Source organism: Bufo bufo, chromosome 2 (assembly GCF_905171765.1).
Source record: "Bufo bufo chromosome 2, aBufBuf1.1, whole genome shotgun sequence".
NCBI lineage: Eukaryota > Metazoa > Chordata > Amphibia > Anura > Bufonidae > Bufo > Bufo bufo.
In genome coordinates this window covers 176,607,142-176,633,085 of record NC_053390.1, presented here as the reverse complement: position 1 = coordinate 176,633,085, position 25,944 = coordinate 176,607,142, and the positions used below count along the sequence as shown (strand labels likewise).

General features: G+C 44.1%; 1 protein-coding gene across 2 annotated transcripts in view; it reads right to left on the bottom strand.

Moving 5' to 3' along the window:
• DMXL1 (Dmx like 1) overlaps nucleotides 1-25,944 on the bottom strand; it is a 162,070-nt gene that overhangs the window by 19,136 nt on the left and 116,990 nt on the right. For both annotated transcript variants that reach the window (XM_040421671.1, XM_040421670.1), the window contains exons 32-39: nucleotides 25,496-25,581; nucleotides 23,955-24,156; nucleotides 19,324-19,441; nucleotides 17,370-17,456; nucleotides 14,516-14,637; nucleotides 14,153-14,294; nucleotides 10,365-10,425; nucleotides 8,711-8,838 (exon numbers count right to left, since the gene is read on the bottom strand). In XM_040421671.1, the coding sequence (XP_040277605.1) occupies nucleotides 8,711-8,838; nucleotides 10,365-10,425; nucleotides 14,153-14,294; nucleotides 14,516-14,637; nucleotides 17,370-17,456; nucleotides 19,324-19,441; nucleotides 23,955-24,156; nucleotides 25,496-25,581 (946 nt within the window). The remainder of the gene's footprint in view (nucleotides 1-8,710; nucleotides 8,839-10,364; nucleotides 10,426-14,152; nucleotides 14,295-14,515; nucleotides 14,638-17,369; nucleotides 17,457-19,323; nucleotides 19,442-23,954; nucleotides 24,157-25,495; nucleotides 25,582-25,944) is intronic.

Here is a 25,944-nt window from a genome sequence, read left to right as displayed (position 1 = left end):
TAGGAAGGGGTTGTCCCATAACGGGGTAAACTCCTGAGCGTGTGTAACCTGCAACAAAGCCTTTATTTTGTTCCAAACCTTCTGTAGCATTGAGACTATAGGGCAAATGTATTCGTCACGACCCAACAGTCCGGTCTCCAGTGTACTAAAGATATTCTGTATAGGGCACTGCTGTTGTCTAGTGAGATAAGATATCAGTAAGCCATCCCCGGCATTAATACACCACTGCAATTGTGAACATAGGTAGTAGCTTTGGAAGTGTGGGAGGCCAAGGCCACCATTGATTTCAGCCAAACACAAGTACTGTAACTTGATACGAACCCTTTTCCGGCCCCATATCAGGTCATTAATCAATCTATCAATCAGGTTGAAGACGCTGTCTTCTATCCAGACGGGCAGGGGCCGACCACGTACAGTATCCAAGGTAACAGGATGATTTTAATCAGTGCAATTCTATTAGTCTGTGAAAGGGGCAATTTCTGCCAGACCCTAACCTTCTCCTTTACTTTGTTTACTAAGGGGGTGATATTTAATTTATTATAGTCCCTAATTGAACTCCCAATCCTTATACCTAAATATTCCAGGTGATCTAGTGGGGAGATAATTTTAACCTTTAGGTCATTTTGAGGGGGTGCGCAGTTCAGGGGGAAGAGGACGGATTTAGACCAGTTTATCTCGTACCCGGCCAAACTCTTCTATTGTCTGCATGACACGTGGGACGTTTCTCCACCCATCATTTAAGTCAAGCAATACGTCGTCTGCGTACAAACTGATCTTATCCCCCCGCTCCCCTTACCCCGAAACCCACAATACCCTGATCAGCTCTGATTCTACATGCCAGGGGTTCCATGAAGACTGCAAAAAAAAGTGGGGAGAGTGGGCAACCCTGCCGTGTACCGCGCTGCAAACAAATGGCAGGGGAGATCACCCCATTGATATTAATTCTGGCCACTGGGTGGTTGTTTAACATTTTCACCCATCCGATAAACCTTTGACCCAGGTTCATCTTGTGCATGGTCTGCCAAAGAAAGGGCCACTCCACCCTGTCAAAGGCCTTGGCGGCATCTAGAGACAGGATGGAGCGGTCCTCTCCCCCCCATCTGCACGTTCATGAAAGTCCTCCGTATATTCGTCTGGATTTGTCGCCCGGGGATGAACCCCGTCTGATCTGTATGGACCAAGCCTGTTATTACTTTTTTCAGTCTGTTTGCGAGGACTTTGGCAATTATCTTATAATCTGCATTGAGCAGAGATATCGGTCGATAGGCCTCAACGTTATTTCCATCCCTCCCTTTCTTCAAAATCAGTGGGACAACTGCCTCCATTAAGGACGGAGGCAGTTTTCCACTGATGGCGGATTCATTTAGTACCTGTAATAACCCGGGTAGGAGGATCTCTGCATGACTCTTGTATATACCAAACGGAAGCCCATCCGATCCGGGCACCGTGGAGCCCTGGATTCCCATTGTGACCTCCTGCAATTCCCCTAAGAGAATGGGGGAGTTCAGGAGAGCTGAATCTGATTCAGACAGTGCTGGAATCCTGATTTGTTGCAAAAAATCTTTTACGTTAGTCCCTGCGTCGTCTAATTCAGAGCGATAGAGGTTATTAAAATAATTTACGAATTCTCCCTCAATTTCCGTTTTTTCCAATTTACGGCCTTCACCTGTTTGGATTTGTCTGATCTTTTGGGGGGCCTTTTGGTTGGATATTATGGTGACAAGTAGTTTACCTGGGGTACCTCCCTCACAGAAATGCTCATATCCCTGGAAGAACAATTTGTTCTGTGCCTTTTTTGTTCATGTAATTTATATACTGATCGTTAGCTAGTTTTAATTTGGCTCGCACATTCTCATCATTATTTATTCTGATCATACCTTCCAGGTATTTTACATTTTCTTCCAAACTTTTTTCCCTCTTTAAAAAAGTCTGTTCTTTTCTTTTTAATTATTCTGTAGTACAGCCCACGCAAATATGCCTTCATTGCGTCCCACACAAAGTGGATATGTGTCGTACCAATATTTTCTTGCCAAAAATGGGCAAGTTCCTAATTTATCCTCTCTGTGTTCTTTATAATAGTTAACCAGTTGGCATTCAGTCTAAACGGTCTGACTATGGCAGGCTGTCCCTCCATTTTAATGGCCAGTAACATCGGTGAATGATCCGAGACTCCATGAATCTCATATTTCATTTTTAAGGTTAGGGCGAGCATCTCACTATTGGCCAGGGCAATATCAATTCTAGACATAGCATTATATGTTTTGCTAAAACAGGAAAACACTTGCTTATTACCGTACAGCCATCGCCAGACATCATTTAGCCCGGTTTCCTCACAAAACCCTCGGAGTAAAAAAGGTTTTCCCTGCTTATATTTTCCGACAGTGGATATTCTGTCTAATTCAGGGTCTAATACACAATTATAGTCTCCACATACTAACACCAGGCACCGCTCTCTATTATACATGAACACAGCCAACTGGTTAAGAACTGTCATAGCAAACGGGGGGGGGGGATGTATAAAAAGGCTAGAATACACTTCCTGCCATTCCATCGGCCATAGAGAAAGATAAATCTCCCATCTGTATCGATCGACTGTTCTAACGGAACATAGTCAACGTTCCTATGAACATATACACTAATCCCACGGGAGAATGATGAGAATCTGGAGTGGAACTGGTGCCCCGCCCATTTCTTTATTAAGTAATCGGGGGTCTCTGGTGGTGCGTGTGTCTCCAATAGTGCTACTATTGCAGGGAGATGTCAAGTGATCAGGTCAAAAACTATGACCCGTTTTGTTCTATCTCCTAAACCGCGTACATTCCATGTTAAGACTTTATCATTCATTACGTTATGGAACTATAAAAGAGAGTCGTCCGCCGCCCCCAAATGACAACCGTGACCATGCCCATTCCCATCCCTTTTCCCGCCCCCCACCACAGCCACCCTCCCCCACTCCCCCAACCTGGTTCACTGGTGGATATCACCCTGTCAACCTCTTACATTGCGCCTATCCGCTAATGGGCGCCCACCCACCCCTTGTCCCCACCCCCCCGCAGCCAGCCCCCCGTCCTATATGAAAATGTCTGTTTCTAATTCTCTACTGAATCCAGCCATTCTAAGGCATCTGCGGCATTATTAAAAAACATAACTGTGTCCCTATACACCACTCTTAATTTGGCGGGGTACATCATCGAGTATTTAATGTTACTCTCTTGCAATCTTTTCTTTATATCATAATATTCTCTTCGCTTATTTTGCGTGTCTCTAGAGAAATCAGGATAGATCTGTATTTTATTACCATTATATTCTATCTCCTGAAGCTCCCTTTTACGCCGGAGCACCCAATCTCTGTCACCCGAGCATACTATTTTAATCAGGAAGGAGCGAGGGGGGCCACCAACTGTTTTTTTTTTTTTTAAGGGGATCCTGTAGGCACGCTCCACCCAGAACATGCCCGAATCCGCTCCGGCTCCCAGTGTCTGTACTAGTTAGTTTTGTAGAAATCCAGCGGGGCTATCCCCCTCCGCTCCTTTCGGAAAACCCACTATCCTCAGGTTATTCCTCCGTGCTCTGTCTTCCAGATCTATCAGCTTCATGTTCACCCGCTGATTTTCCCTCTCTAAGTTGTCAATTCTCTTGGCTGTCTGTGTCTGTTCTGTTTTTACCTCCGCCAATCCTGTTTCTACATACTTAATACTCGACCTGATTTTATTCATCTCTTATCTCTTATCCAAATGATATCAGTCTGTAGAGTCTTCACTATGGTGGAAATGTCTGACTGATTCACTCGTAGTCTGGACCACCCCCAATATATTCACCAGCTTATTGTCTATAGTGTCCAGGCTATCTGTATCGAATTCCCTCGGCTTATGGGCCGCGGGCTCCACCTGCAAGGGCGTCAATCCCTCCGTGGTCTCTAATTTTTTTTCCACCTCTAGGCTTTGAAACACAGGTGATTTCAAATACTTTTCCATTCTCGCCTGCGGGCTGCTAACGGCCCCAGCTTTGGGTGACCCAGCGCCCACGGATTTCCTATTATATTTTGGGGGCATATTGTTAGAAATTAACTGATCCCGACGTCGGACGTTATCTCCAATTCCCAGAGTCGATCGGAACAGCAGAATCTCCCCAGTTCTATTACCTCTCAATTGGTAATACTGTACAGCACAACGTTCTACGTATACACAACTTAGAAAATGGAGACAAAAACAATAAGGTGGAACAAAAGCCGTTGCATCTAAATTTCAGTGATTTGTGGGAGCGAGCATTCACATTATGTTCAATGCAATTCAATTTGATTGTGGAGGTATCATCATGTCGCCCACTAATCAGTGAAATTTATGTATAATTCAACCAATTCAATTGGGTTAATCTGGTAGTTGAGTTAATATCTAACCACTGTTAGACCCCTCACAAAATGCAATCCCCCACAAATATTTTCAGTTTCGTCCCGGTTATATTTTTGTTGTAGTGGGTTAAGGACTGCGATCAGTCCATAGGGTTAGTGTAGATGCAGAGTAGATACAGTCACAGAATTGGCCAGTAATATTAATGCAGAGTCCGTGGGGTGTTCGTAGATATAAGACTCTGCTATACAGGGCACCCCTTCGGCAAACGACGTCTCACAGGGGAAACTCTACCGGTTAATTGCAGCCGATATTGGACCATTTGCGGTGTTGATAGTCATTCATAGGATACCAAACCAAATGAGGGGTGGGGTGGACCCTCACATCACAAGGCCTCCCACACTGTTAGCTCCGGGCCCCCATTGCTTCTGCAACCACTGTATTAATCAGTAATATTAGCAGTGGTGACCCCCAGTACCTTAGATGCATATACCTATAAAAATAGGTGGTGGAGTAGGATCGAGGCACCTCAGGCAACTTGCAAATAGTTAGTGGGTTACCCTGGTTAGAGGAGGTTAGTAGCGATTAATAGCGCCCGTGGGCAGAGATACTCTCACCAATCTTCCGTCGGCCGACCAAGAGGAGTCCACTTCAGTCAAGGGGGTGGAGGGTCCCGGAGTACGGCAACTTCAACCTATTCAGAAGCAGCTAAGCAGCCAATCAGAGGTGGAGGGTCCCGGAACACGGCAGCCTCAGCCCAGTCACTACGGCAGGTAAACTTCGCTCACTCAGGAGGCCAGGTCTGGGTGGCCCGAGCACATCTACGGGCCTGGTCCGCTTCATGCTCCGTCTCCCAGTCAGTTCCCGATCCTGTATTGCTCATGGTCCGGGCCCGGATGCCATCAGATACAGGCCAGCGGCGGCCGGCTAGAGGAATACAGACGCAGACTAGGGACGCCGACGGTGCATGGGGAGGTGGGGAGGCAGGGGGATGGCGCCCACGCAGCCGCTACGCTCGCTCGCGCATATCTAATGCCTTGGAAATTCTGTTGTACCCTTCTCCTGACTGATACCTTTTAACAATGAGATCCCTCTGATGCTTTGGAAGCTCTCTGTGGACCATGGCTTTTGCTGTGGGATGCGACTAAGAAAATTTCAGGAAAGACCAACTAGAACAGCAGAACTTTATTTTGGGTTAAATCAGAGGAACTTTAAATGATGGCAGGTGTATGCTGACTCCTATTTAACATGATTTTGAATGTGACTGCTTAATTCTGAACACAGCTACATCCCCAGTTATAAGAGGGTGTGTACACTTATGCAACCACATTATTTTTTTTATTTTTTTTCTTCCCTCCATCTAAAATATTTCAGTTTGTTTTTCAATTGAGTGGTACAGTTTATAGGTCACATTAAAAGGTGGAAAAAGTTCTGAAATTATTTATTCTTTGTCTCATTTTTTTTTACAGCACAGAAACCTGACATATTAACAGGGGTGTGTAGACTTTTTATATCCACTGTAAGTGCAAAGCACGAGCTGCAGTGGAGTAAACACCTCCAAGACCAAGAAAGGTCTCAGGCTCCTCCTGATCCCTCTTCTGCTGCAGTCTTGGCCTCTTCCTCCACCTCTGGAGTGACAGTGGCATCGGCCACCCCGCAAACAGGAGGTGGCAGCAACGCCACCACGTCTGTCACCTTCAACAAGCAGCACCACAATGTCCCATGGAAGCGTCCAGCTGTCCATCCCCCAAACATTGGAGCGAAAGAGGAAGTACCCCCCTACCCACCCGCGATCCCTTGCCCTGAATGCCAGCATTTCAAAATTCCTGGCCTTTGAAATGCTGTCCTTCGTCTGGTGGAGACGGAGAGTTTTAAAAACCTTATGGCGGTGGCTGTCCCACAGTATGTCGTTCCCAGCCGCCACTAATTTTCCAGGCGTGCCATCCATTCCCTGCACAACCAAGTGGGTGACAAAATCAGGCGTGCACTGCGCAACGCCATCTGTGGCAAGGTCCACCTAGCTACGGATACGTGGACCAGTAAGCACGGTCAGGGACGTTATATCTCCCTAACAGCATACTGGGTAAATGCAGTGGCGGCTGGGCCTGAGGCGGATAACACCTTTACTACCAACTTTAGCACAGCCAGGGGTAAACAACAGCAGGCAGTTTTAAAACATATCTGTTTGGGGGACAAACCCCACACCGTGCAGGAGCTGTGGACGGGCGTTGAACAACAGACCGATGAGCGGTTGGTTCCAGTCAGCCTCAAGCCCGGCTTGGTGGTGTGCGATAATGGGCGAAATCTCGTAGCAGCTCTGGGCCTAGCCGGTTTGACGCACATCCCTTGCTTGGCGCATGTGCTGAATTTAATTTAATAACTTGACCCACCCTCTCCACCCAATCAGATTTCAGCCATTGACCTCCCTTGGATGCGGTATCCCTTTCTCAGGCTCCTCTCCGGCATGGAACCCTGATTCCCCGTGATCACTATGGTAGGTGCATAAAAGAACATCAAAAGTTGACAGGGAAGATATTTATTTGGATCGTGGACGTCACTGGGAGTTCGATCAGGCAGAAGTTATCTAGAGTCAACAAAGCGGCAGCAGGGCCTCTCCTGTATAACATTTCCTCATCCAAAATACTGCAGTGACATTCCCTGTAATTTTTTATTACTCAATCCAATAACAGGGCATCTTAAGAGTCCTGTATTGTTATTTATCGTCACTATCTCCCCGAGTCGGGAGTGGGTAATTGCCGCGTGCCTCCTGCCTTCCTTCGATTTTTCTGCTTTAAATAACTTGTCCCACATTTCCACCCAATCAGATTTCAGCCATTGACCTCCCTTGGATGTGGTATCCCTTTCTCAGGATCCCTCTCCGGCATGGAACCCTGATTCCCCATTACCCGTGATCACCATGGCGCATAAAAGAACATCGGAAGTTGATAGAGAAAATATTCAATTGGATCGTGGACGTCACGGGGACGTGCAACATCGTGGAGCAGTATGTGTGCACACGCCTACACGTACTGAATGATGGGTCTGCCCCTTTCAACTTCTGGGTCTCCAAATTGGGCACATGGCCTGAGCTTGCCCTTTACGCCTTGGAGGTGCTGGCCTGCCCTGCAGCCAGTGTATTGTCTGAACGCTTGTTTAGCACGGCAGGAGGGGGTTATCACAGACAAGCGCAGCCGCCTGTCCACAGCCAATGTTGACAAACTCACGTTCATTAAAATGAACCAGGCAGGAATCCCACAGGACTTGTCCGTACCTTGTGCAGAATAGACATGTATACTGGCCTCACCCAGCCATTGTTGTACTCCAGCGCACTCTCTGTTTTATTTTTTATATTTCCCAATGTTTTGGGGTCTACCCAAATTTAAGCAAACAAAATAAATTATAAAATTAAATAAAATACAAAACAAAAAACCAGTGTTGGCTACCTCCTTCTCCTCCACCGCCACCTCCATATGTACTGTCTCCTCCTAATTTTAAATTTTTATGTATTTTATGTTATTTAAAGTCATTTCCCTATCCACATTGGTTTGCAGAGCATTTGCCACATTTTGCTGCCTTTTGCAGCCCTCTAGCCCTTTCCATAACTTTTTTAGAGCCATTTTAGTGCTCCAAAGTTCGGGTCCCCATTGACTTCAATGGGGTTCGGGGTCAAGTTTGGGTCCCGAAATCTAACTTTTTTGTGAAGTTCGGCCGAAACCGTCGAACCCGAACTTACAGGTGTCCGCTCAACTCTAGTCTGGATCTTAAAAGGGTTCTCACTGTTTCCACAGTGAACGCTGGCCCTAAGTGGCTGGGCTTACAGAAACAGCTGAGTAGGCTAACACTAGTTCCTAGGGTAGTAGGGAATGAGAGTTATGCAAACAAAAGCAAACCAAACCACACTGCTTCTGTAAATCTCGGAGTTACAGAAGCAGTGTAGCTTGTTCTGCTACTCTGTTTGCGTAGCTCCATTTAACTACAATCGGAGCTATGGAAACAGCAGATAACTTTTGAAAAATACGTTTTTCTCTGATAAAATACATTACAAAGTTTCTTGCAGTCCTTTTTACCATTGATTTATGTAAAGTTGTGTAAAAATGTAATTGTTCACACTTTCGAAGCTACGTCTTTAAGACAGGCGGGCTGTGCATTTAACACAGCTTTGATACTGTCCCACAATTCCCTAGCGCAGTGCATTATGTAGTTAATGTGACTGTTTTTCCCAAGAATTATCCTCTTCACGGTCCAGTGATAAGCGCTATGCTGTCAACAATATGACTGCTACAATGCATGTACAGGGAGGGTATAATGCCGAATTATGTATGAATATGTGCAAAATAGATTTTTAGGCGGAAAACAATAAATACCTTGTTTCCTTGGTGGGTAAACTTTATCCGAGTTATTCTGGAATTTCCACCTGTCCTGAAGCAAGTTATCTGTTGAGCGTGACCCCATTCAAACATCCTTACACTGCCATCTTGAGCTCCAGTGAGATCTAGATTAATACAAATACACAGATAGTGTGATGTTTCCTGGTTCCTTAAAGGGGTTGTGTCACTTCACAAAATAATACTATGTAGAGAAAGTTAAAACAAGGAACTTAATAATGTATTGTGACTGTCCATATTGCTTCTTTTGCTAGCTAGATTAATTTGTCCATCACATTATGCGTTGCTCGTTTCCATGGTTATGACCACCCTGTAATCCATCAGTGGTGCCTGTGCTTGCACACTATAGGAAAAAGCACCAGCCTATTTGCTCTCCCCTGGTCTTGGCCGCTAGAGAGGCCAGCACTTTTCCTATAGTGTGCAAGCACGGCCACTGCTGCTGGATTGCAGGGTGGTCGTGACCATGGAAACGAGCAGTGTATAATGTGATGGAAAAATGAATCCAGCCAGCAAAGGAAACACTATGGACAATCACAATAATTAGTAAGTGGCTTGTGTTAACTTTCTCTACATGATAAATGCCATTTCCTGAAGTGAGACAACCCCTTTAAACCACTACACAAACTGCATGATGCCGTCAATTTTCAACCAATACCTTATACAATGATGTAATTGCCCCTACATTTATTGTTCCATAAAATCATGAGCATTCTGCTTTCCTTCAGCTTCTCCGGTCTCTTAGGGTATGTTCACATGGTAACATTACACATTATAAAAATATATGTATCTGCAATGGCATCCGCAGCAGAAATGGGAGGCTAACCTTTGCATTTCTGCTGGCTAACTTGCAGTTTGCATGCTGTGAATTCAATCGGGTTCCACAATCATTGACAGGGGCTGGGGTTTCCAGGATACACATTTATTTTTCCCCATAATGTTATCTAACATACGACTGGACAAACATTCAATGGGATGCATTTTTCTGTGGATTTCACATGTATGTTTGAGTGGAATATGCAAACCGCGTATCAACATATTCTTATTGAATATGAAGGATTACCCAGAAATAACACACTGTCTCAGCTATAAGCCACTACTGAGGCAATACTGGTACTGCAGGATTATGACCAGCTTGTTCTACCGCTCAGAACCCCTTTGCTGCTGTTAATACTAGTAGACTATATACATATTAGAAAGCTCATGGTGTATTCATTTTACACCCAAGGTCATTGACATTTGTGATAGCTGCTGACAGAAGAAATTAACAATATCACTTTAGTTAGTTAGTTGTATTGTTAAAATGAAGTCCTCAAAATTTACTGATGACATTGCAATAAAAAATAATTTCGGCTCACAACAATTTTAAATGTCTTCAAGAAAAATATAAAAGAGAAAAACATTCCTGCTGAAATCTGGATAAAGTCACACACGGCAAGAAGCTTCTGGTGGATCCAGAAAGATGGTGTCTAGCTGGAATAGACACTAACTAAACAAGATGCTGACATATTGTTGTGGTCTACTAGAATATTTTTCTCCCTATTTGTAATGCTAAATATTGGAATAAAAACAGAAGACTAGGTAACAATCCACTCATTCAATAAGGACAAGTTCATGCATACAGATATTAACTCACAGTAAGGCAGGGTTGGATGTGAAGCCATTCTTCGGACATCTTTGATTTGCCTTTTTATCATCTGTATGAAACAAAGATCATTTGAACTTCATCTTGTAAAGTTTATACAAAATAAAAACAATAAAAAAGTTATTCTACATGAATTTAATATTTGCCCATATATTGTTTAAAGTTATAGGGGTTGGCCAGCTACAGATATTAATGATGTATCCTTAGGTAGTTAACATGTGATCCTTTGATTGCCTCTCCCATAGACTGATAGGATAAGGGTGCCTTCACCTCTAGAAGTCCTGGGGCATTACCAGCTGATAATTGAAAACAGTTGTTATATCAGAAGCATAGGTATGAGGATGTGCGATTTAGAGATTCTCTCTACATATCCATACAATTTATGCTATAAACTTCTTTTCCCCCCTCCCCTGAATCAGCACTCCTCCCCATGTGGCTCAGGTGCTTTTTAATTAGCAGAAGTCTGCAAAGGGTTTATATATTCCTACCACATCTCAGTTGGAGTTCCTGAGAGGCTGTGAACAGGTGAGCTCTATGCACTAGTGCACATGCGGCGCTGGACGGCGGCCGTCTCTGCTTCTGTGCCGTGCTGGTGGAGTGATGGGGCCCAGGTGGCCTCACTGTACAGTGGGGCTGCTGTGCGGCTGCTGGATCCTATTGCCTGCTGGAGCGGTGTGGAGGCGCGGTGGTCGCCGCACGGAGCCGCGCCATTGGTTAGAGTAGGTTCCCACTTAAACAAGAGGCAACCTTGTCGCGGTAAGTGGGCCTATGCTCTTTGATCAAACTGTATACTAATTGCCTCTTTATAGTGCACAGCAAATGATTGATAACAGTGCTGTATAGCCATGTTTTATCATAAGAAATGCTGATAATTGAAAACAGTTGTTATATCAGAAGCATAGGTATGAGGATGTGCGATTTAGAGATTCTCTCTACATATCTATACGCATTACCAGTCTTGGTTCCCAAAAATTAGGCGCTTGATCACCAATTCTTAAAAATGCGGGAATGTTCATATCTGTCCTGCACATCACATAGCACATTACAGTTATATAGTGCCATCTATACAATTTGTCAACTTTTAGTACCACACCTTAGCTTGGAGTTAGTGCTAGTGATGCCTACTACAGGAGCAGGGGAGCTGCTGGTACCGTGCCCCTGTACGAGGACATCTCTCTTGTCCTTATACTTGAGCAACAACAAATTCTCATTGCAGAGAGTCCGGCTGTCACTAAGTAGGTGCCCAGGCAGGGACCTAGGGAGGCCGCTTTAATTTCTGAGCACAGTGCAGCACACTGCAGTTACTCTGGAAATCAGGGACTTGTATAGCGGTACACTGATGTAGAAGTTATCAGCTGAGAGGTGGTAACCATGGCACAGCAGTGGGTGCACTAAAACCCACACTAATTTCCAACTAACTCCTGGGATGCAGTAATTCTGTACTCTCATACATCTTATGCATTTAAAGCCATTCCTTGCCCCCTCGCGGGGCAGGTATTAGTGGCATTTTAGCATCCTTTTAAAATGTATAAGAAAAGTGGCTACGCAAATTAATTTCTCAGGGTGTTTGCCTTGGCACACTCGATGCTAAAGTGTTTGAGGACTGGCATAATTTTAAACAGAAAGTCAAAAGTGTAGTACAAAACATCCCCACTCCAATACTGCCTAATTTCTGACTGTAGAATAAAAAAATTACTACAGTAAAAACAAAAGATGCACGAGAACTACCTGACATGTGTGTGTACATACACTGGATATACAATGAGAGAGAGGGAAAGACTATGTTGCCATGGTAACAGACAGCAAACAAATTGTGTACTGTAATCCAGCAGTCTTCCAGTCTCAAACTTCCATTTCTCCACTACTTTGTACTAATGTACATTTGGTAGGTTATCGCCAGGAGCAGAAGACAGATAGACGAGTATATGCCTGCTGGATTGGATCACAGCTGCAGAAGCAGAATGGCAGGAAGTTTTTCATAAGAACCCACTGCAAAGTTAAAGGGCATCTGTTAGCAGATTTTACCTATGACACTGGATGACCTGTTCCATGTGCATTTGGCAGCTGAAGGCATCTGTGTTGGTCCCATGTCCATATGTTTATAGTAAATGGCTGGTTCTTAGTTATTAGTATATCCACTTTTATTACTTCCTAAAATTTTATAAAATATACATAAAATACTCAATCATATATGGGCACTATATAGATGTACATAAGATAAAATATATAAAACAAGCGATTACAGTCTCGGTCCCTCTATACGCAGTTGGTGCGGAGCTCACGCACCTCTGCTAATTAGATACGTTCCACAGCATTGTTAAGAATAATTAATCAAATGTCTTATTCCATGCAGATTATCCCGGAGTGTTATTTATGGTTACTTCGCCATAAAAGTTAATACGGCTTTAAATGTATCCAAATGTAGCAGTTAAAAAGTTCTCAATTCGCTACTTACTGAATCAGTTCCTTAGGGCACGTGGTGGTAGTGAAGTTTGCCGTCACTGTTAAATATGTCTGGCCGACAATGCAGTTATAGTGCGTACTGGTCAAACAAGCTGCGATGTAATTCGCTTACCACACTTGCCGCCGCTTTCAATCGTGGCTCATACATACGTGACTTTACTCCGACTTTGCTTGTCTTGTGGAGTGCTTGTTACCTCGCTATTACGTGCGCTAGTGCTAGCACTTATCTCTTGCGCATGCAGGTTGGTATCCTCACCACGCTGTCATTCTTAGGCTGCGGGATTATATTCTGGTGCAGAGATAAAAATTCCATAAACGTTGCTGTGTTTGAAAGACCCCAAACGCGTTCCGAAACCGCCCTGGTTTCTTCTTCAGTGGGTAAAATTAAAAATTCTACCCACTGATTCATTAAGTAGCGAATTGAAAACTTAAGTGCTACATTTGGTTACATTTAAAGCCGTATTAACTTTATGGTAGTAACCAAAAATAACACTCCGGGATAATCTGCATGGAATAAGACATTTGATTAATTATTCTTAACAATGCTGTGGAACGTATCTAATTAGCAGAGGTGCGTGAGCTCAGCACCAACTGCATATAGGAGGGACCGAGACTGTAATTGCTTGTTTTATATATTTTATCTTATGTACATCTATATAGTGCCCATATATTATTTAAAGTATTTTATGTATATTTGATAAAATTTTAGTAAGTAATAAAAGTGGATATACTAATAACTAAGAACCGGCCATTTACTATAAACTTCATCTAGCAGCTAGGTGGTATAGCTGGCCATGTTGTATTGTAGTAAGCTCCCTATCCTGTTATTGTTACTTTTTCCATGTTCATATGTGCCCGCATTGCTGAGAAAAATGATGTTTTAATATATACAAAGGAGCCTCTATATTTCTCTGCAATGGCAACACCCCCGTTGCCCCTAGAGGCTCATTTGCATATATTAAAACATCATTTTTCTCAGCAATGCGAGCACATATGAACATGGAACCAACACAGATGCCTTCAGCTGCCAAGTGTACATGTAAGAGGTCAGCCAGTTTCATTAGGTACAAATCTGGTGACAGATGCCCTTTAATAAATTTTTAATGTTATATGCAAAAAAAGAGAAATTTCTAAAATTGTTTGCAATCGTAGACTTTAATGTGTTTTGCATGTAGTGCATTTCAGAAAATCAACACCGGAATCTTCCTCCTGTCTGAGAGTCCTTATTCTGCAAAGGGTATTATACATATTTACCTCTGTTCATGGTAAAACTACAAAAATAAGATGTGCATTGAAAAGCCATATATACTACTTACCACAGATGCCCCTCTTCCTGTCTGAACCCCTCCTAGCCAGGGCATATTTATCGGTGTTCCAGGATTACTGTGGGTGTAAGGAGTTGAGCCCTGAACTGCTGAAAGATCATCCCGGGTGTGTACAACCAAAAAGTCATCAGGTCTAGGGAAAATAAAACAAAAAAAACAACGTCATGAGACAACTGTAAAATCAAACCATATGGAAAATAAAATGAATGAGAATCAGTAGAAAAAAAACTACAAGATTGGCTAAAGATGCAGTATTTTTCTCAAGTATACATTTAAAGGGTCATAATTATGTATACAGATAATTACAGAAGCAATCCAAAAGAGGCCATAAATAAAAGAATATTAAATACATACCCTTTGTTTTCCATTTCAAAGTCATCATCAATCCAAGAATAAATCTGGGTGGCCAAAATTGCAGACACATCAAGCTCCTGGATGTCGTGACTTGAAGCAATTGCAATACAGTTTCTGTTGGCCTGAAGAACAAAAGTGTAGACCGTTCACAAGTGACAAGAAACACCAACAGCGCTTACAGCAAACAAAGTAAAAAACAAAAAGTGTAGCAGCACAGCGAAAAAGCGATAAACACCGTCCCTTGATGTGGTGGTGCCAGCCGTGTTGGGAGTCAGTCCTGAACTCCCCCAGTTATAGATTCATTTGTACAAAAAACCGCAGCACTCTCCAGCCTTGAATTTCCAAAGGTTTATTCACCAGCAAAAGTGCGACGTTTCGACCTTGAAAAAGACCACACAAGTCCAAACGTCGCACTTTTGCTGGAGAATAAACCTTTGGAAATTCAAGGCTGGAGAGTGCTGCGGTTTTTTGTACAAATGCATCTACAGCATACAAAGAAAAGGTCAAAGAAATCCTCTAAATATATATTCGACCAAACAATGACAGATCACATTTGCATTACAAGCTTTATATAGAAAAGAGGTTTAACTGCCTAGATAAAGTACGTTAAAAACACTTTATTAATTAATGTTAAAATAGTATCTCCACACAAATAGGCTTGGTAGGGTGGATTGGAAAGTATCAGACTACAGTATTGCTGATTCCAAAAGACACCCTGCCACTAGAACTCCTTTATGTTTAGGAGTATATGATTGTAAATCCTCAATAGTTGTAAAAGGATCCTTATGACACCACACATCACAGGGCTGTGAACCCCTTGGACAATATAGTGTAAACTCCCACACGGGGATATTGGACCCCTAATCTGCTCACTATCAGAACAAACTCCTTTATATTTAGGAGCAATTAGTCAAAATGAACAAATAGTGCGGTAATCCAAGGTAATATCAATAGCACAATGCATGCAAGGCTGTAAACCCCGCAAACATGAGCTATAGCGGATATCGCACTAGGAGGATTAATCTTGTTAGGCTCAAGGTATAGAAGCCAATATCAGTCAGCATATGTATAATACGCTGCAGTGAATTGGGTTTTGCTCGACGCGTTTCCTTAACCAACTGGATGTCGGTATATTCATCAGGAGCATTTGCCCAAGTGCTCCACTAACTTCATATACTGTAACCCTGATGGTTGGTATACAGCAACAGTATATAGCACTTAGGAATTCACTGACTAAAGAAAACGCTGCACGCTTCTGATGCCGTGCGTGCAGCGACGAGCCTCCGGCATGTATTGGCCGTAACGCGCGCGAAACATGCGCTTGTTTAAATGGAGAAGGATCCTCCCCTCTAGATGCCAGGCCTCCAGCAGGCATCCAATAGAAACTAGTTCGCCATATGACTCCGCCCACTGTATATAGAAAAGAGCCAATAAGATGTCAACAGTGATTGCTTAGAGCTGGCCAGTCAGGTAAACCTCTCATGCTAATGTCTAAGGCCTCTTTCACACGGGCGAGATTTCCACGCGGGTGCAATGCGTGAGGGGAACGCATTGCACCCGCACTGAATCCGGACCCATTCACTCCAATGTGGCTGTTCAGATGAGCGGTGATTTTCACACATCACTTGTGCGTTGTGTGAAAATCGCAGCATGCTCCGCAAGCAAGTGTGGATGCGGACCGATTCTCACGCATGATTGCTAAGAGATGATCGGGATGGTTATAAGGGAAAATAATAGCATTCTTAATATAGAATGCTTAGTAAAATAGGGATGGAGGGGTTGGATCAAGTGACGGACCATGTGATGAGCGCAGTGAAGTCACGACAGGTCCTTTTCCTCCTGGTCAAAGAAGACGACAGAAGAGAAGCCGGGCTGCGCGAACAAGTGGATGAGGTAAGTAAAATTATTTTTATTTATTTTTTGAACCCCTCCATCTCTATTTTACTAAGCACTCTGTATTAAGAATGCTATTATTTTCCCTTATAACCATGTTATAAGGGAAAATAATAACATCTACACAACACCTAACCCAAACCCGAACTTCTGTGAAGAAGTTCGGGTACCAAACATGCCGATTTGTCTCTCGCGCGTGTAAAACGCCTTGCACTCACGCTGAAAAATTGTGCATTTTCCCGCGACGCACCCGCATCTTATCTGGCCCTCACACGTGTGAAAGAGGCCTAAATCAAGGGTACATGTTTATTTGAAAAATGTGGGAATATCCATTACTAATAGACACCTTTGCTTGTCTATCAGCAGAGCAAAAGACTGGACATGTGGGTGCAGCTGTAAAATGTCTTTCCCCCCTAGAGGCAAGAATGTGGCCCCTTTACAGGTTTTCCCTGGGTAAATGAGTGATTTTTGCTAATGTGCAGGCCAACCAATAAAAATCAACCCACTAGAAGCATCTGCTCACCTGGACTGGACACACTAGATGGATCTAAAGAACACCAGGGGCGTAGTAACAAGTAAATTACCTCAATATCTGCTTACAGGAGCATTTTTAATGGCTCCAATGTATTTTGTATTATTTTATCTTGTGAGAATCCTTCTAAGCAGATACAAAATTCTAGTATGGAAGATTTATAAAATTTCTGCAACTGCGCCAGTCATCTTAATGAAACAGAAATTACTCCACTGCTGCAGAATCAAACAAACTTAGACGTATGGGACTGATTTTCAGTCGCAGCAATTTCTGCAAAAAATCTGCCACATGTGAATATGCTTTGACCCAGTATATAATTATTATAGATTAAAGGGGAATTTATTAAAGTAGACTCACAGCCACATAGTAGTTATCCACTTGTCTAGCACAATTAATAAAAAAAAAAATGCTAACACAAAAAACACGTACTTTATTTACCGCAAAAGCAGTGATAATATCAGACTCTTTATGGATAATTCGTGCTCTTCCTCCTGAGGACACCAATTCAGCTTCAGTCTAGAACAAGGAAAGATATATAAATCTCGGTTATAATATTTACTGTAACACTGCTTTCGTTCAGTTATCATTATATAATAAACTGGAAAAAAATAAATACAAAAACACCTCGAAATAAAGCAAATACTATGTGACAACGGAGAGTGGAGACGGCTCAAGCACTTACATCATTTCTGCAATTGAGGCATTTTTATATTACCGTAACTCCTGGTCAGCCTGTTTGCCTCATAGGCTGATTTTAATTAGCATGAGTATAAAGCTTAGTTTGCTCAGAATGCATGATGGTACTTGTAGTCCAGCACGCAGGCGGAACCTACACCCCCTTAACTTCATGGTCGCTGTCATGGCACTTAACAGGTTGAACTTAGTGTCAGGTTCCCATTTTACAGAGATCGCCTTGACGTGTGGCAGACGGGCTCAAATAATTTAGTACAAAATAATTTGCCAAGCATCTCTAATTTATAAGCATAGCATAAGCAATATAATTCATTTTTGTACTTTGTTTGGTTTGCTGAGTGCTGTTGCATTGTAGGTTATGTTCTATGCTTCAAGTCATGGTAACCGCGCCCCCTTCAGTGCCCCTTCGCTGTGACTGACAGCGCTTATGAAGAGAGTTCGGCAAAGCCAGCCGAACTGCCGGCTGTCGATCACAGCGAAGGGGCAGGGAAGGGGGCCTGGTTACCGTGACGTGAAGCAAGGAGGCCGCTGCCCCCTTGACTTCAAGCATGTGTGGAGAAGCGCGCCAGGCAGGGGATAAAACAAAGTTTTCAGTACTTTTGCTGAATCTGCCTTCAGGAAGAAAGGCACCATCAGAAACTTGCTGCTGGCGGCTTGGGATGGTTTTTTGGAGGTGACAGGTTCCCTTTAAAAAAATCATTGTTTGACGGCGGAAGATCACGCTGTCTAATCACGCTCCGCTGCCAGCAAATAACGATTTTGTGTGGGGACAAGCGATGGCATTAGCTATCGCTCCCACCCATACTGTGGAGGGAATTGGTGTATGTAATAGCAGCAGTCTCCTCCACCGACAAGCAGGTGATTGTTGGGAAGGAACGCTTCCTTCCCGACAATCGTCAGCCGCATCTTAGGCCCCTTTCACACGAGCGTGACGGATTAGGTCCAGATGCGTTCATTGAAACTCGCACCATTTTGCAAGCAAGTTCAGTCAGTTTTGTCTGCGATTGCGTTCAGTTTTTTCCGTGGCAGGTGCAATGCGTTTTGATGCGTTTTTCACGTGTGTGATAAAAAACTGGACTAGGATATGCCATCAAAGTCAGATATGTGTGGGTCCCACCTCTGGGAACCACACGTATATACAGAACAGCCCCCTTGAAGTGAAGGAGAGTGCACTGTACAAGAGCGTCAAGCCTCCATTCACTGCTATGGGAGTTCAGAAAATAGCCATTTCCAGCAGTCCCAGCAGGTGAATGGAGAGGTGGCCATGCATGCATGTTGCACTCTCCTTCATTTCGAGGGGCCCGTTTTGGAGATAGGTGCAGTGCTCAGAGGTGGGACCACAAGCAGTACGTCACCACTGAAAACAGTTATTGTGACCATGCTGCACTGAACTCTGAAGGGATCGCAAAACAGACAAAAAGGAACCGCGCAGAGGACTGGAGCGGCAGTAAGCATGGATCTTCTGTTTCGAGAGGCAGGCTCCGGGCACTTGATAAAAACTTATTATTATCGAAGAACCTCGTTAAAAGCTTTTGGAACAATGTGTGTAAAATCTATCGCTGTTATCCATTACTTATGAAATAGAATTTGTAAATATGTAATAACGTTAAATAAGGTAGAAAAACAAATGTAAACATAGATATTATACTGTACACGCACATAGATTTTTTTTATTTTTATGAATGCATACCTCATTAAGAGATCGTTTCTTGGTAAAGATGTTTCTGATAAAGGTTTCTTGGATTCCCTCCTGTTTTACTAGATATTGCCAAAGTCTCTTCACTGGTAATGTGCTTGACTGCTTGGACCTAAATTGCAAAATTAAGGAAAAACAATTAAATTGCGGTAAATAAGACAAAGAAAAAGTAAAAGGCTGCACTGTGGGATGCATCGCCGTATCCCAAGACCCTTCACTTTTTACTTTTCTTTCTACAGAGCTGCGTAGGGGCTTGATCTTTGTGGGATGACTTTTAGTTTTCATTCGTGTCACTTTGGGGTACATAACACTTTTTGATCACTTTTTATTACATTTTTTGGTGGCGACTAAGCAAAAAAGCATCAATTTTTTTTGTGGTGTTCACCATACAAGATGATTTACATGATAGTTGCGTAGTGAGGGTTGTTATGGATGGAGTAATATCAAACATGTTGAGATTTAATTTTTTTCAATGGGAAAAAAAAAAGTCAATTTTTTTAATTTAAGATTTTTTTTTTTTTTTTTTAACTTTAAAAAAAAAAAAAAAAAAAACTGTTTAATAGTCCCATAAGGGGACTAACAGACGATCTTTTGATAACTTTTAAAATACACTATTGTATTTTAAAGTCAGTGCTATACTGACATTGACCAGCAGCCTGTGCTAAAGAGGCGTATTGGTGGTCATTAAGTGGTTAACATTGTGGGTCTGATCTGAGGTCTAAATTAATATTGAGGTTCTGATAAAAAAACAAGATTTTTGTATAACTTACCAATAAAATCTCTTTCTTGCTCTTCATTGGGGGACACAGAAACCGTGGTATAGCTATGTCCTCTAGGAGGCGTTGACACTAGTAAAAGCTGTTAAGTCCTCCCCTGGCAGCTATACCCCCTCCAGCCTGGAGAGAGAGCTTCAGTTTGTGAGAAGCAGTAGGAGAAGCAAGCTAACCAACGGAAAAAAAAACGTGTAACAGCAACAATGCTAAGAACCGAACTAGGTTCTAACCAGCAACCGCCACAACTGTGGCCGAACAACAATACTGGGTAGGTGCTGTGTCACCCAATGAAGAGCGAGAAAGAGATTTTACTGGTAAGTTATACAAAAAAAATCTAGTTTTCTCGCCCATATTCAATGGGGGACACAGAAACCGTGGGACGTCCGAGAGCAATCCACGGGGAGGGAAAACCACAGACACATGGAGCAGGTACTCCTGCAGGCAACTAAGAACTGTTGCCTGCAAGACCACGCAGCGACCGACGAAGCATAAGTATGCACCTGGTAATCTCTTGTGAATATGTGTAAGCCGAAGTGCGATTCCTCAGAGCCAAAGATGCGCCCACCGCTCTGGTGGAGTATTCGTGACCCATAAGGTCGGAACCCTGCCTCGGGCGCGGTATGCTTTAGCAAATGTAGACCGAATTTGGCGCGCGATTGCCCCTTGGAAGCCGCCAAACCCCTCAGAGGACCCTTCGGAATGACAAAAAGGGGATCTGTACAGCGGAGGGGACTGGAGGCTGTTAAACAGATCTTCAGAGCTCTGACAACAACCAATGGTGTTACTCCATGTCCTTAGGGTGAAGGAGATGGGCACAGTAAGGGAAGGACAATTTCCCCGTTAATATGGAAGTCAGAGACCCCGTTTGGAAGAACAAAAAAAGGGACAGGCCAGCGAAGCCCTGGACCCTATGAAGAACCAGGAAGAATTCTCTACAGAGAGCGCCGCCAACCAAACACCCGTCTGATGGAAGTGATAGCGACCAGAAAAAACTACCTTCCAGGACAGGAGTCGGAAAGGAAAAAACCCTCCCACAAGGGCTCCAGGGAACCTGAGAGCGCTGGAAAGGATAGAAGGCGACGACGCCTGACTCTGCAAGAACTAATGGCCAGACCAAGGTCCAACCCCGATTGTAAGACAGAACCGTGAGGGAGAAAAAACGAAGTGGCAGAACATTTTCGCTTCCACAGAAAACCAGGAAGGCCCTCCAGGTCCTGAATAGATCCAGGCCTAAAATACTAATGGAAGATCGTACTCTGCGAAGGAAGGACATCTCAGAGTGGCGGTGATCAGGAAGTCCCCTAGAAGGAGACGAGGTCGGCGTACCACGTGCGACGGCCAATCCCCAGGGCGACCAGCGATGTCGTAAGAGAGGTAATATAAATATATACAGGTAACGCACCCAGGACTAATGGAAGGATTCACCTGCAAAAGGAGAGATGTGGAGCACGCCACATCTCACCAGCCGGGTCCGAAACACTGGAATAGAAGGCCACTAAAGAATACCCCATGCAAATGCCGATGTAGCCAGGGATTCAGTGGCTGTGCCAAAACTCCGCCAGAGGAGGAAGTCAAGTAAGGGGAGCCACAACTGTATCGCTAGCCCATACTCCAGCAGAGGAGGGGGCCACACCGCAGAGGCAACCAATTCAGATCTAGAGGAATCCGCCACCTGACGAAAGAGCTGTGCAGTAAGAACCGTAGAATACAGTGGTAACGCAAATACCACTCACCCAGAAACAGCCAGCGCTTGCCCCGTTGCGCAAAACTAAAAGGGAAGCCGTGAGGCCAACCGTAGAAGCCATGGCACCATACTGCCCCAGTTAAGAAGAGCTAGCTTTAACACTTTATCTGGAAGGGCTCTGAACAGGAGCAACAGCAAGCTAGCGTCAGGGTAGAACCCCCAGCTGAAGGGGGACTACAGAGTCAATGAACACAACTCGCTGAAACGTACTCCCCAGAATATGCGCAATGGCAGATGAATTACGTATTGATGAGGACAATGTCCTGAACGACTGGAACCGAAGAGGCCCATGGAGAAGGGTGGTCTCTAGGACACAAGTGTTGCTAGGCAACCATTCTGAAAGACAGAGGATGTCACAACCATGCTCCAAACCAGCACCGAAAGATAAGAAGGATACCAAGTGGAGACCGCGACCGTATCCACTGGCGGCACCCATACACCGCAGATGCAGAGCACCGGCATCCGCGGGTATCGACTGTTGCCTCGCCGCCCCCGAAGAAGCTAAGGCATCTAGAGCCGTAGCGCAGATGAACTGTAGCAATCTAAGCTGCTCAGGTATGCCCCTGTAAGTGGATCACTTGTGAAAGGGGAATGCAACAGGAAGCACGGTGATGGGAGAAAGACTAATGAATACGGCAGGGACAGAACCCAGTGGAGATGCAAGGCCTCCACCTACAGAAGGGGGGGATGCATACATCCAGCACTAAACCCAGTGTAACTGTACTTAGTGCACCTACCGCAGGGGGCAGAACATAAGGCAAGCACTGTATCCGTAGTAGTGCAATTACTCCGCCTAAGGAAGGAGTTGACGCCTACAACAAGTGCTGCCAGCGGAATTGGTCATGCTTACGGCAGTAGGATTACGCCGTTTATAGAAGGGCAATGCATATGGCGAATCCAGTACCCCGTGAGTGCTATTACCGCACCAAGGAAGGGGTAATGCTTACAATAAACACTGTAACCGGTGATAATGCCAGAATGCCCAGTATAGAACCGGCCAATGCATACGGTACATACTGTACCCAGTGGAATGCAATACTGTCCCCTAAGAAGGGGGAAACGCCCGCTGGCGTCACTGAACAGTGCTCTAGCATTTAGTTCAACTATAATGCCTACGGTAGTATTGTATGCAGCAGTGGTGCAATACTCCTCCTGAAGGAGGCGGTAACGCAGACGACAAGGACTGCTGGCTACCATGGACTCAATAATAAGATTGCAACGGATTAGAGAGAGAATGGAGTAGGAGAATGGAGGTGGCCGAGGAGAATGTTCTGCTCTGGCCCTCTTACGCGCAGATTCAACAGTTTGAAAGCTTGCCCGTGGCGGCTGTAGGCCAGGCAGGTGGGAATACATCAACTTGGAGCAGGCATCTACTTATCTGTCCAGCCGCCATCTTCACCCTTCCTCTCGTTCCAGCAGGGTCACCCCTTCAGCTACCGGCACCGTAGTGGCAGGACGCTGGAATTGAGGGATTCGGAAGGGTGACCCCTTGGCTGGCGGGATGCAGGGGAGCGAGGCTGCCCTGGTCCACCTCGTCTTCTGTGGGGGAGGCAGCAGTGTGGATGACCGGCACTGGCGCAACTCGACCCCGGGAGAATAGGAAGGCGAGGCGTCCACTGTTTTCCCATCTGAAAAAAAGAAGGAAAAAAATAAACTAAAATAAAAAAATCTTCAGGAGATCCCTGCAGAGCAGGGAGGTCTTGCCTCCTATTGACACTAGAAAAAAACAGAAGCTCTCTCTCCAGGCTGGAGGGGGTATAGCTGCCAGGGGAGGAGCTAACAGCTTTTACTAGTGTCAACGCCTCCTAGAGGACATAGCTATACCACGGTTTCTGTGTCCCCCAATGAATATGGGCAAGAAATATTTTTTCTTATTTTCCTCCTCTAAAACCTAGGCATGTCTTACAGGGCGGAAAATGTAAACGAATGGCAGGATAATGTCAGCCCACCAGGAAAAGTCATAAATATCTTTTCTTGTATAACCCCTTTAAGATCCAAAACAGCCCATAATTACTTTTTCTTGCCGTCAAAAATCCTGAAAAACCCGACTGACAAGTAATGACTCAAGTAAGAGCTGAGCTTAAAGTTGTAAAAACAGAAACACTAACTTGAAGGGTGTGTTTGTGGGCTCCAGCAATGCTTTATGTCTCAGAATAGCAGGGCCAGCAGACAAGGCCTCCTCTGTGGTTGGTATTGTGATGAAGTCTTGTGGGGGACCCTCATATAGCTCAAGCCGTCTTAAGAGCACTTGCTCCCATCTCTGCAAAGTCTTCAGAGTGGCATGGCAGAGTGGAGACACCATTGGAAGTTCTGGCAAAGGAAATGAAAGTTACCTAAACGTGAACTGCATCAACAGGAAAGGAATAATGTATTAAGTATCGGAAGAATACACAAGTAAAAGGGCGGACACAACTTAACAACAGAACTGGAGTTTATGGTTGTAATTTAGATGTATGCAAGTGTAGTAAATAAAGTTATAATATTGTCTGTAAAATATATAGAAATGTCATTTCAGATACACAGTTATTACGCTGCTTTGGGTCCATTAAGAAACCATAACAGCAATTGTAGTTCCCTTTATATATACACAGCAAAATATGACAAAAGAGCATTAGTCAGGCGCATGTTAAATACCCACAGTAAAATTCAACTAGAGGTAAGCAACTGAAAGGCATGAACTCTGTTCCCCCTCCCCCAATTCAGTAAAATTGCTTAAAACGGTTGTCCATACTTTTAATACTGATTACCTATCTTCAGGATAGTAGAAATAAAAATGCAGGAACAGCACACAACGGTCCATACTTCTAACCGGAAGATGCGACAGCCCCGCACCAGCAGGCCAGAAAATATGTAGAAATCAAACAGCGGTGGCAGCATCTCCCATTAATTCTTCTTTATTAGGACTTCACAGCATACAAAAAACTGAGCAACGTTTCGTCTGTGCAACAGCCTTTATCAAGCATGATAAATGCTGTTGCACAGCCGAAACATTGCTCAGTTTTTTGTATGCTGTGAAGTCCTAATAAAGAGGAATTAATGGGAGATGCTGCCAGCGCTGTTTGATTTCTACTATCTTCAGGATAGGTCATCAATATCAGATCGGCAGAGTTCCGACACCCGGGACTCCCGCCGATCAGCTGTATGAAGAGACAGTGTGCGGACGTGTCGTCTCCCTTCTCTCTTCCTGTGCACCGCTGCGGTCTATGGCAAAACAGCAGCAGAGGAGGAAGAGAGAAGGGAGACAGCACGTGCACACTGCATGCACCGCCTCTTCATACAGCCGATTGGCGGAGTACAGTGTGTGAGATCGGATATTGATGACCTATCCTGAGGATAGGTCATCAATAGTAAAAGCCCAGACAACCCCTTTAAGTAGCTTAGTGGGGATTTCCCAGACTTAGACAAAGATAACCTATCCTCAGTGTATTAAAGGAGCCGTGCTCATCTATTTTCTTCGTCCCCATTGACTGAAAGCGTTTGGTAGCGCATGCATGACCGTGGTTCCATTCACACGCCACCTCACGACAGTCATGCAATGAGAAGGATCGAGGACTCCAGACCCCCAATCTAGTGATTTGTGGAGTCCCTAGCGATCATACAATTATCACCTACCATTTTAGCACTTGGATGCATTATTCCAAATATTTACCTGAAAGTTCATGTCCTGCTAACGGGTAAAAGCCCTTCAGATTCTGAAGCACAAACTGCACCATAGTAAGGCGCATTAGAGCCCAACTGTAATTGAAACACAACATAAATGGATGAGATATGGCTAGAGAAGGTCTGACCATAAGAACTATTCTTGCTATACCGTCTTGTGAAACAAGTTATACATAACAGTCATTCGATCGAATACAGTTTAACTAAAACCATCTTGGGTCTCACAATATAAAAACGAGAATTCACTGAGGCCACAGAGACTATCTGGACAAATGGCACGGTGCACCAGTACAGACGCAACAGTATGTAGCTATAACCTGAAATTCTGCATAGGATGCTGAAGACATTCACCAGCAATACAAGACCAAGATAAATTGTAAAGTACTGCAGGGTTTTAAACCATTATGACCTGCTGCGGTCCTTGTTTTGTGCACCTTA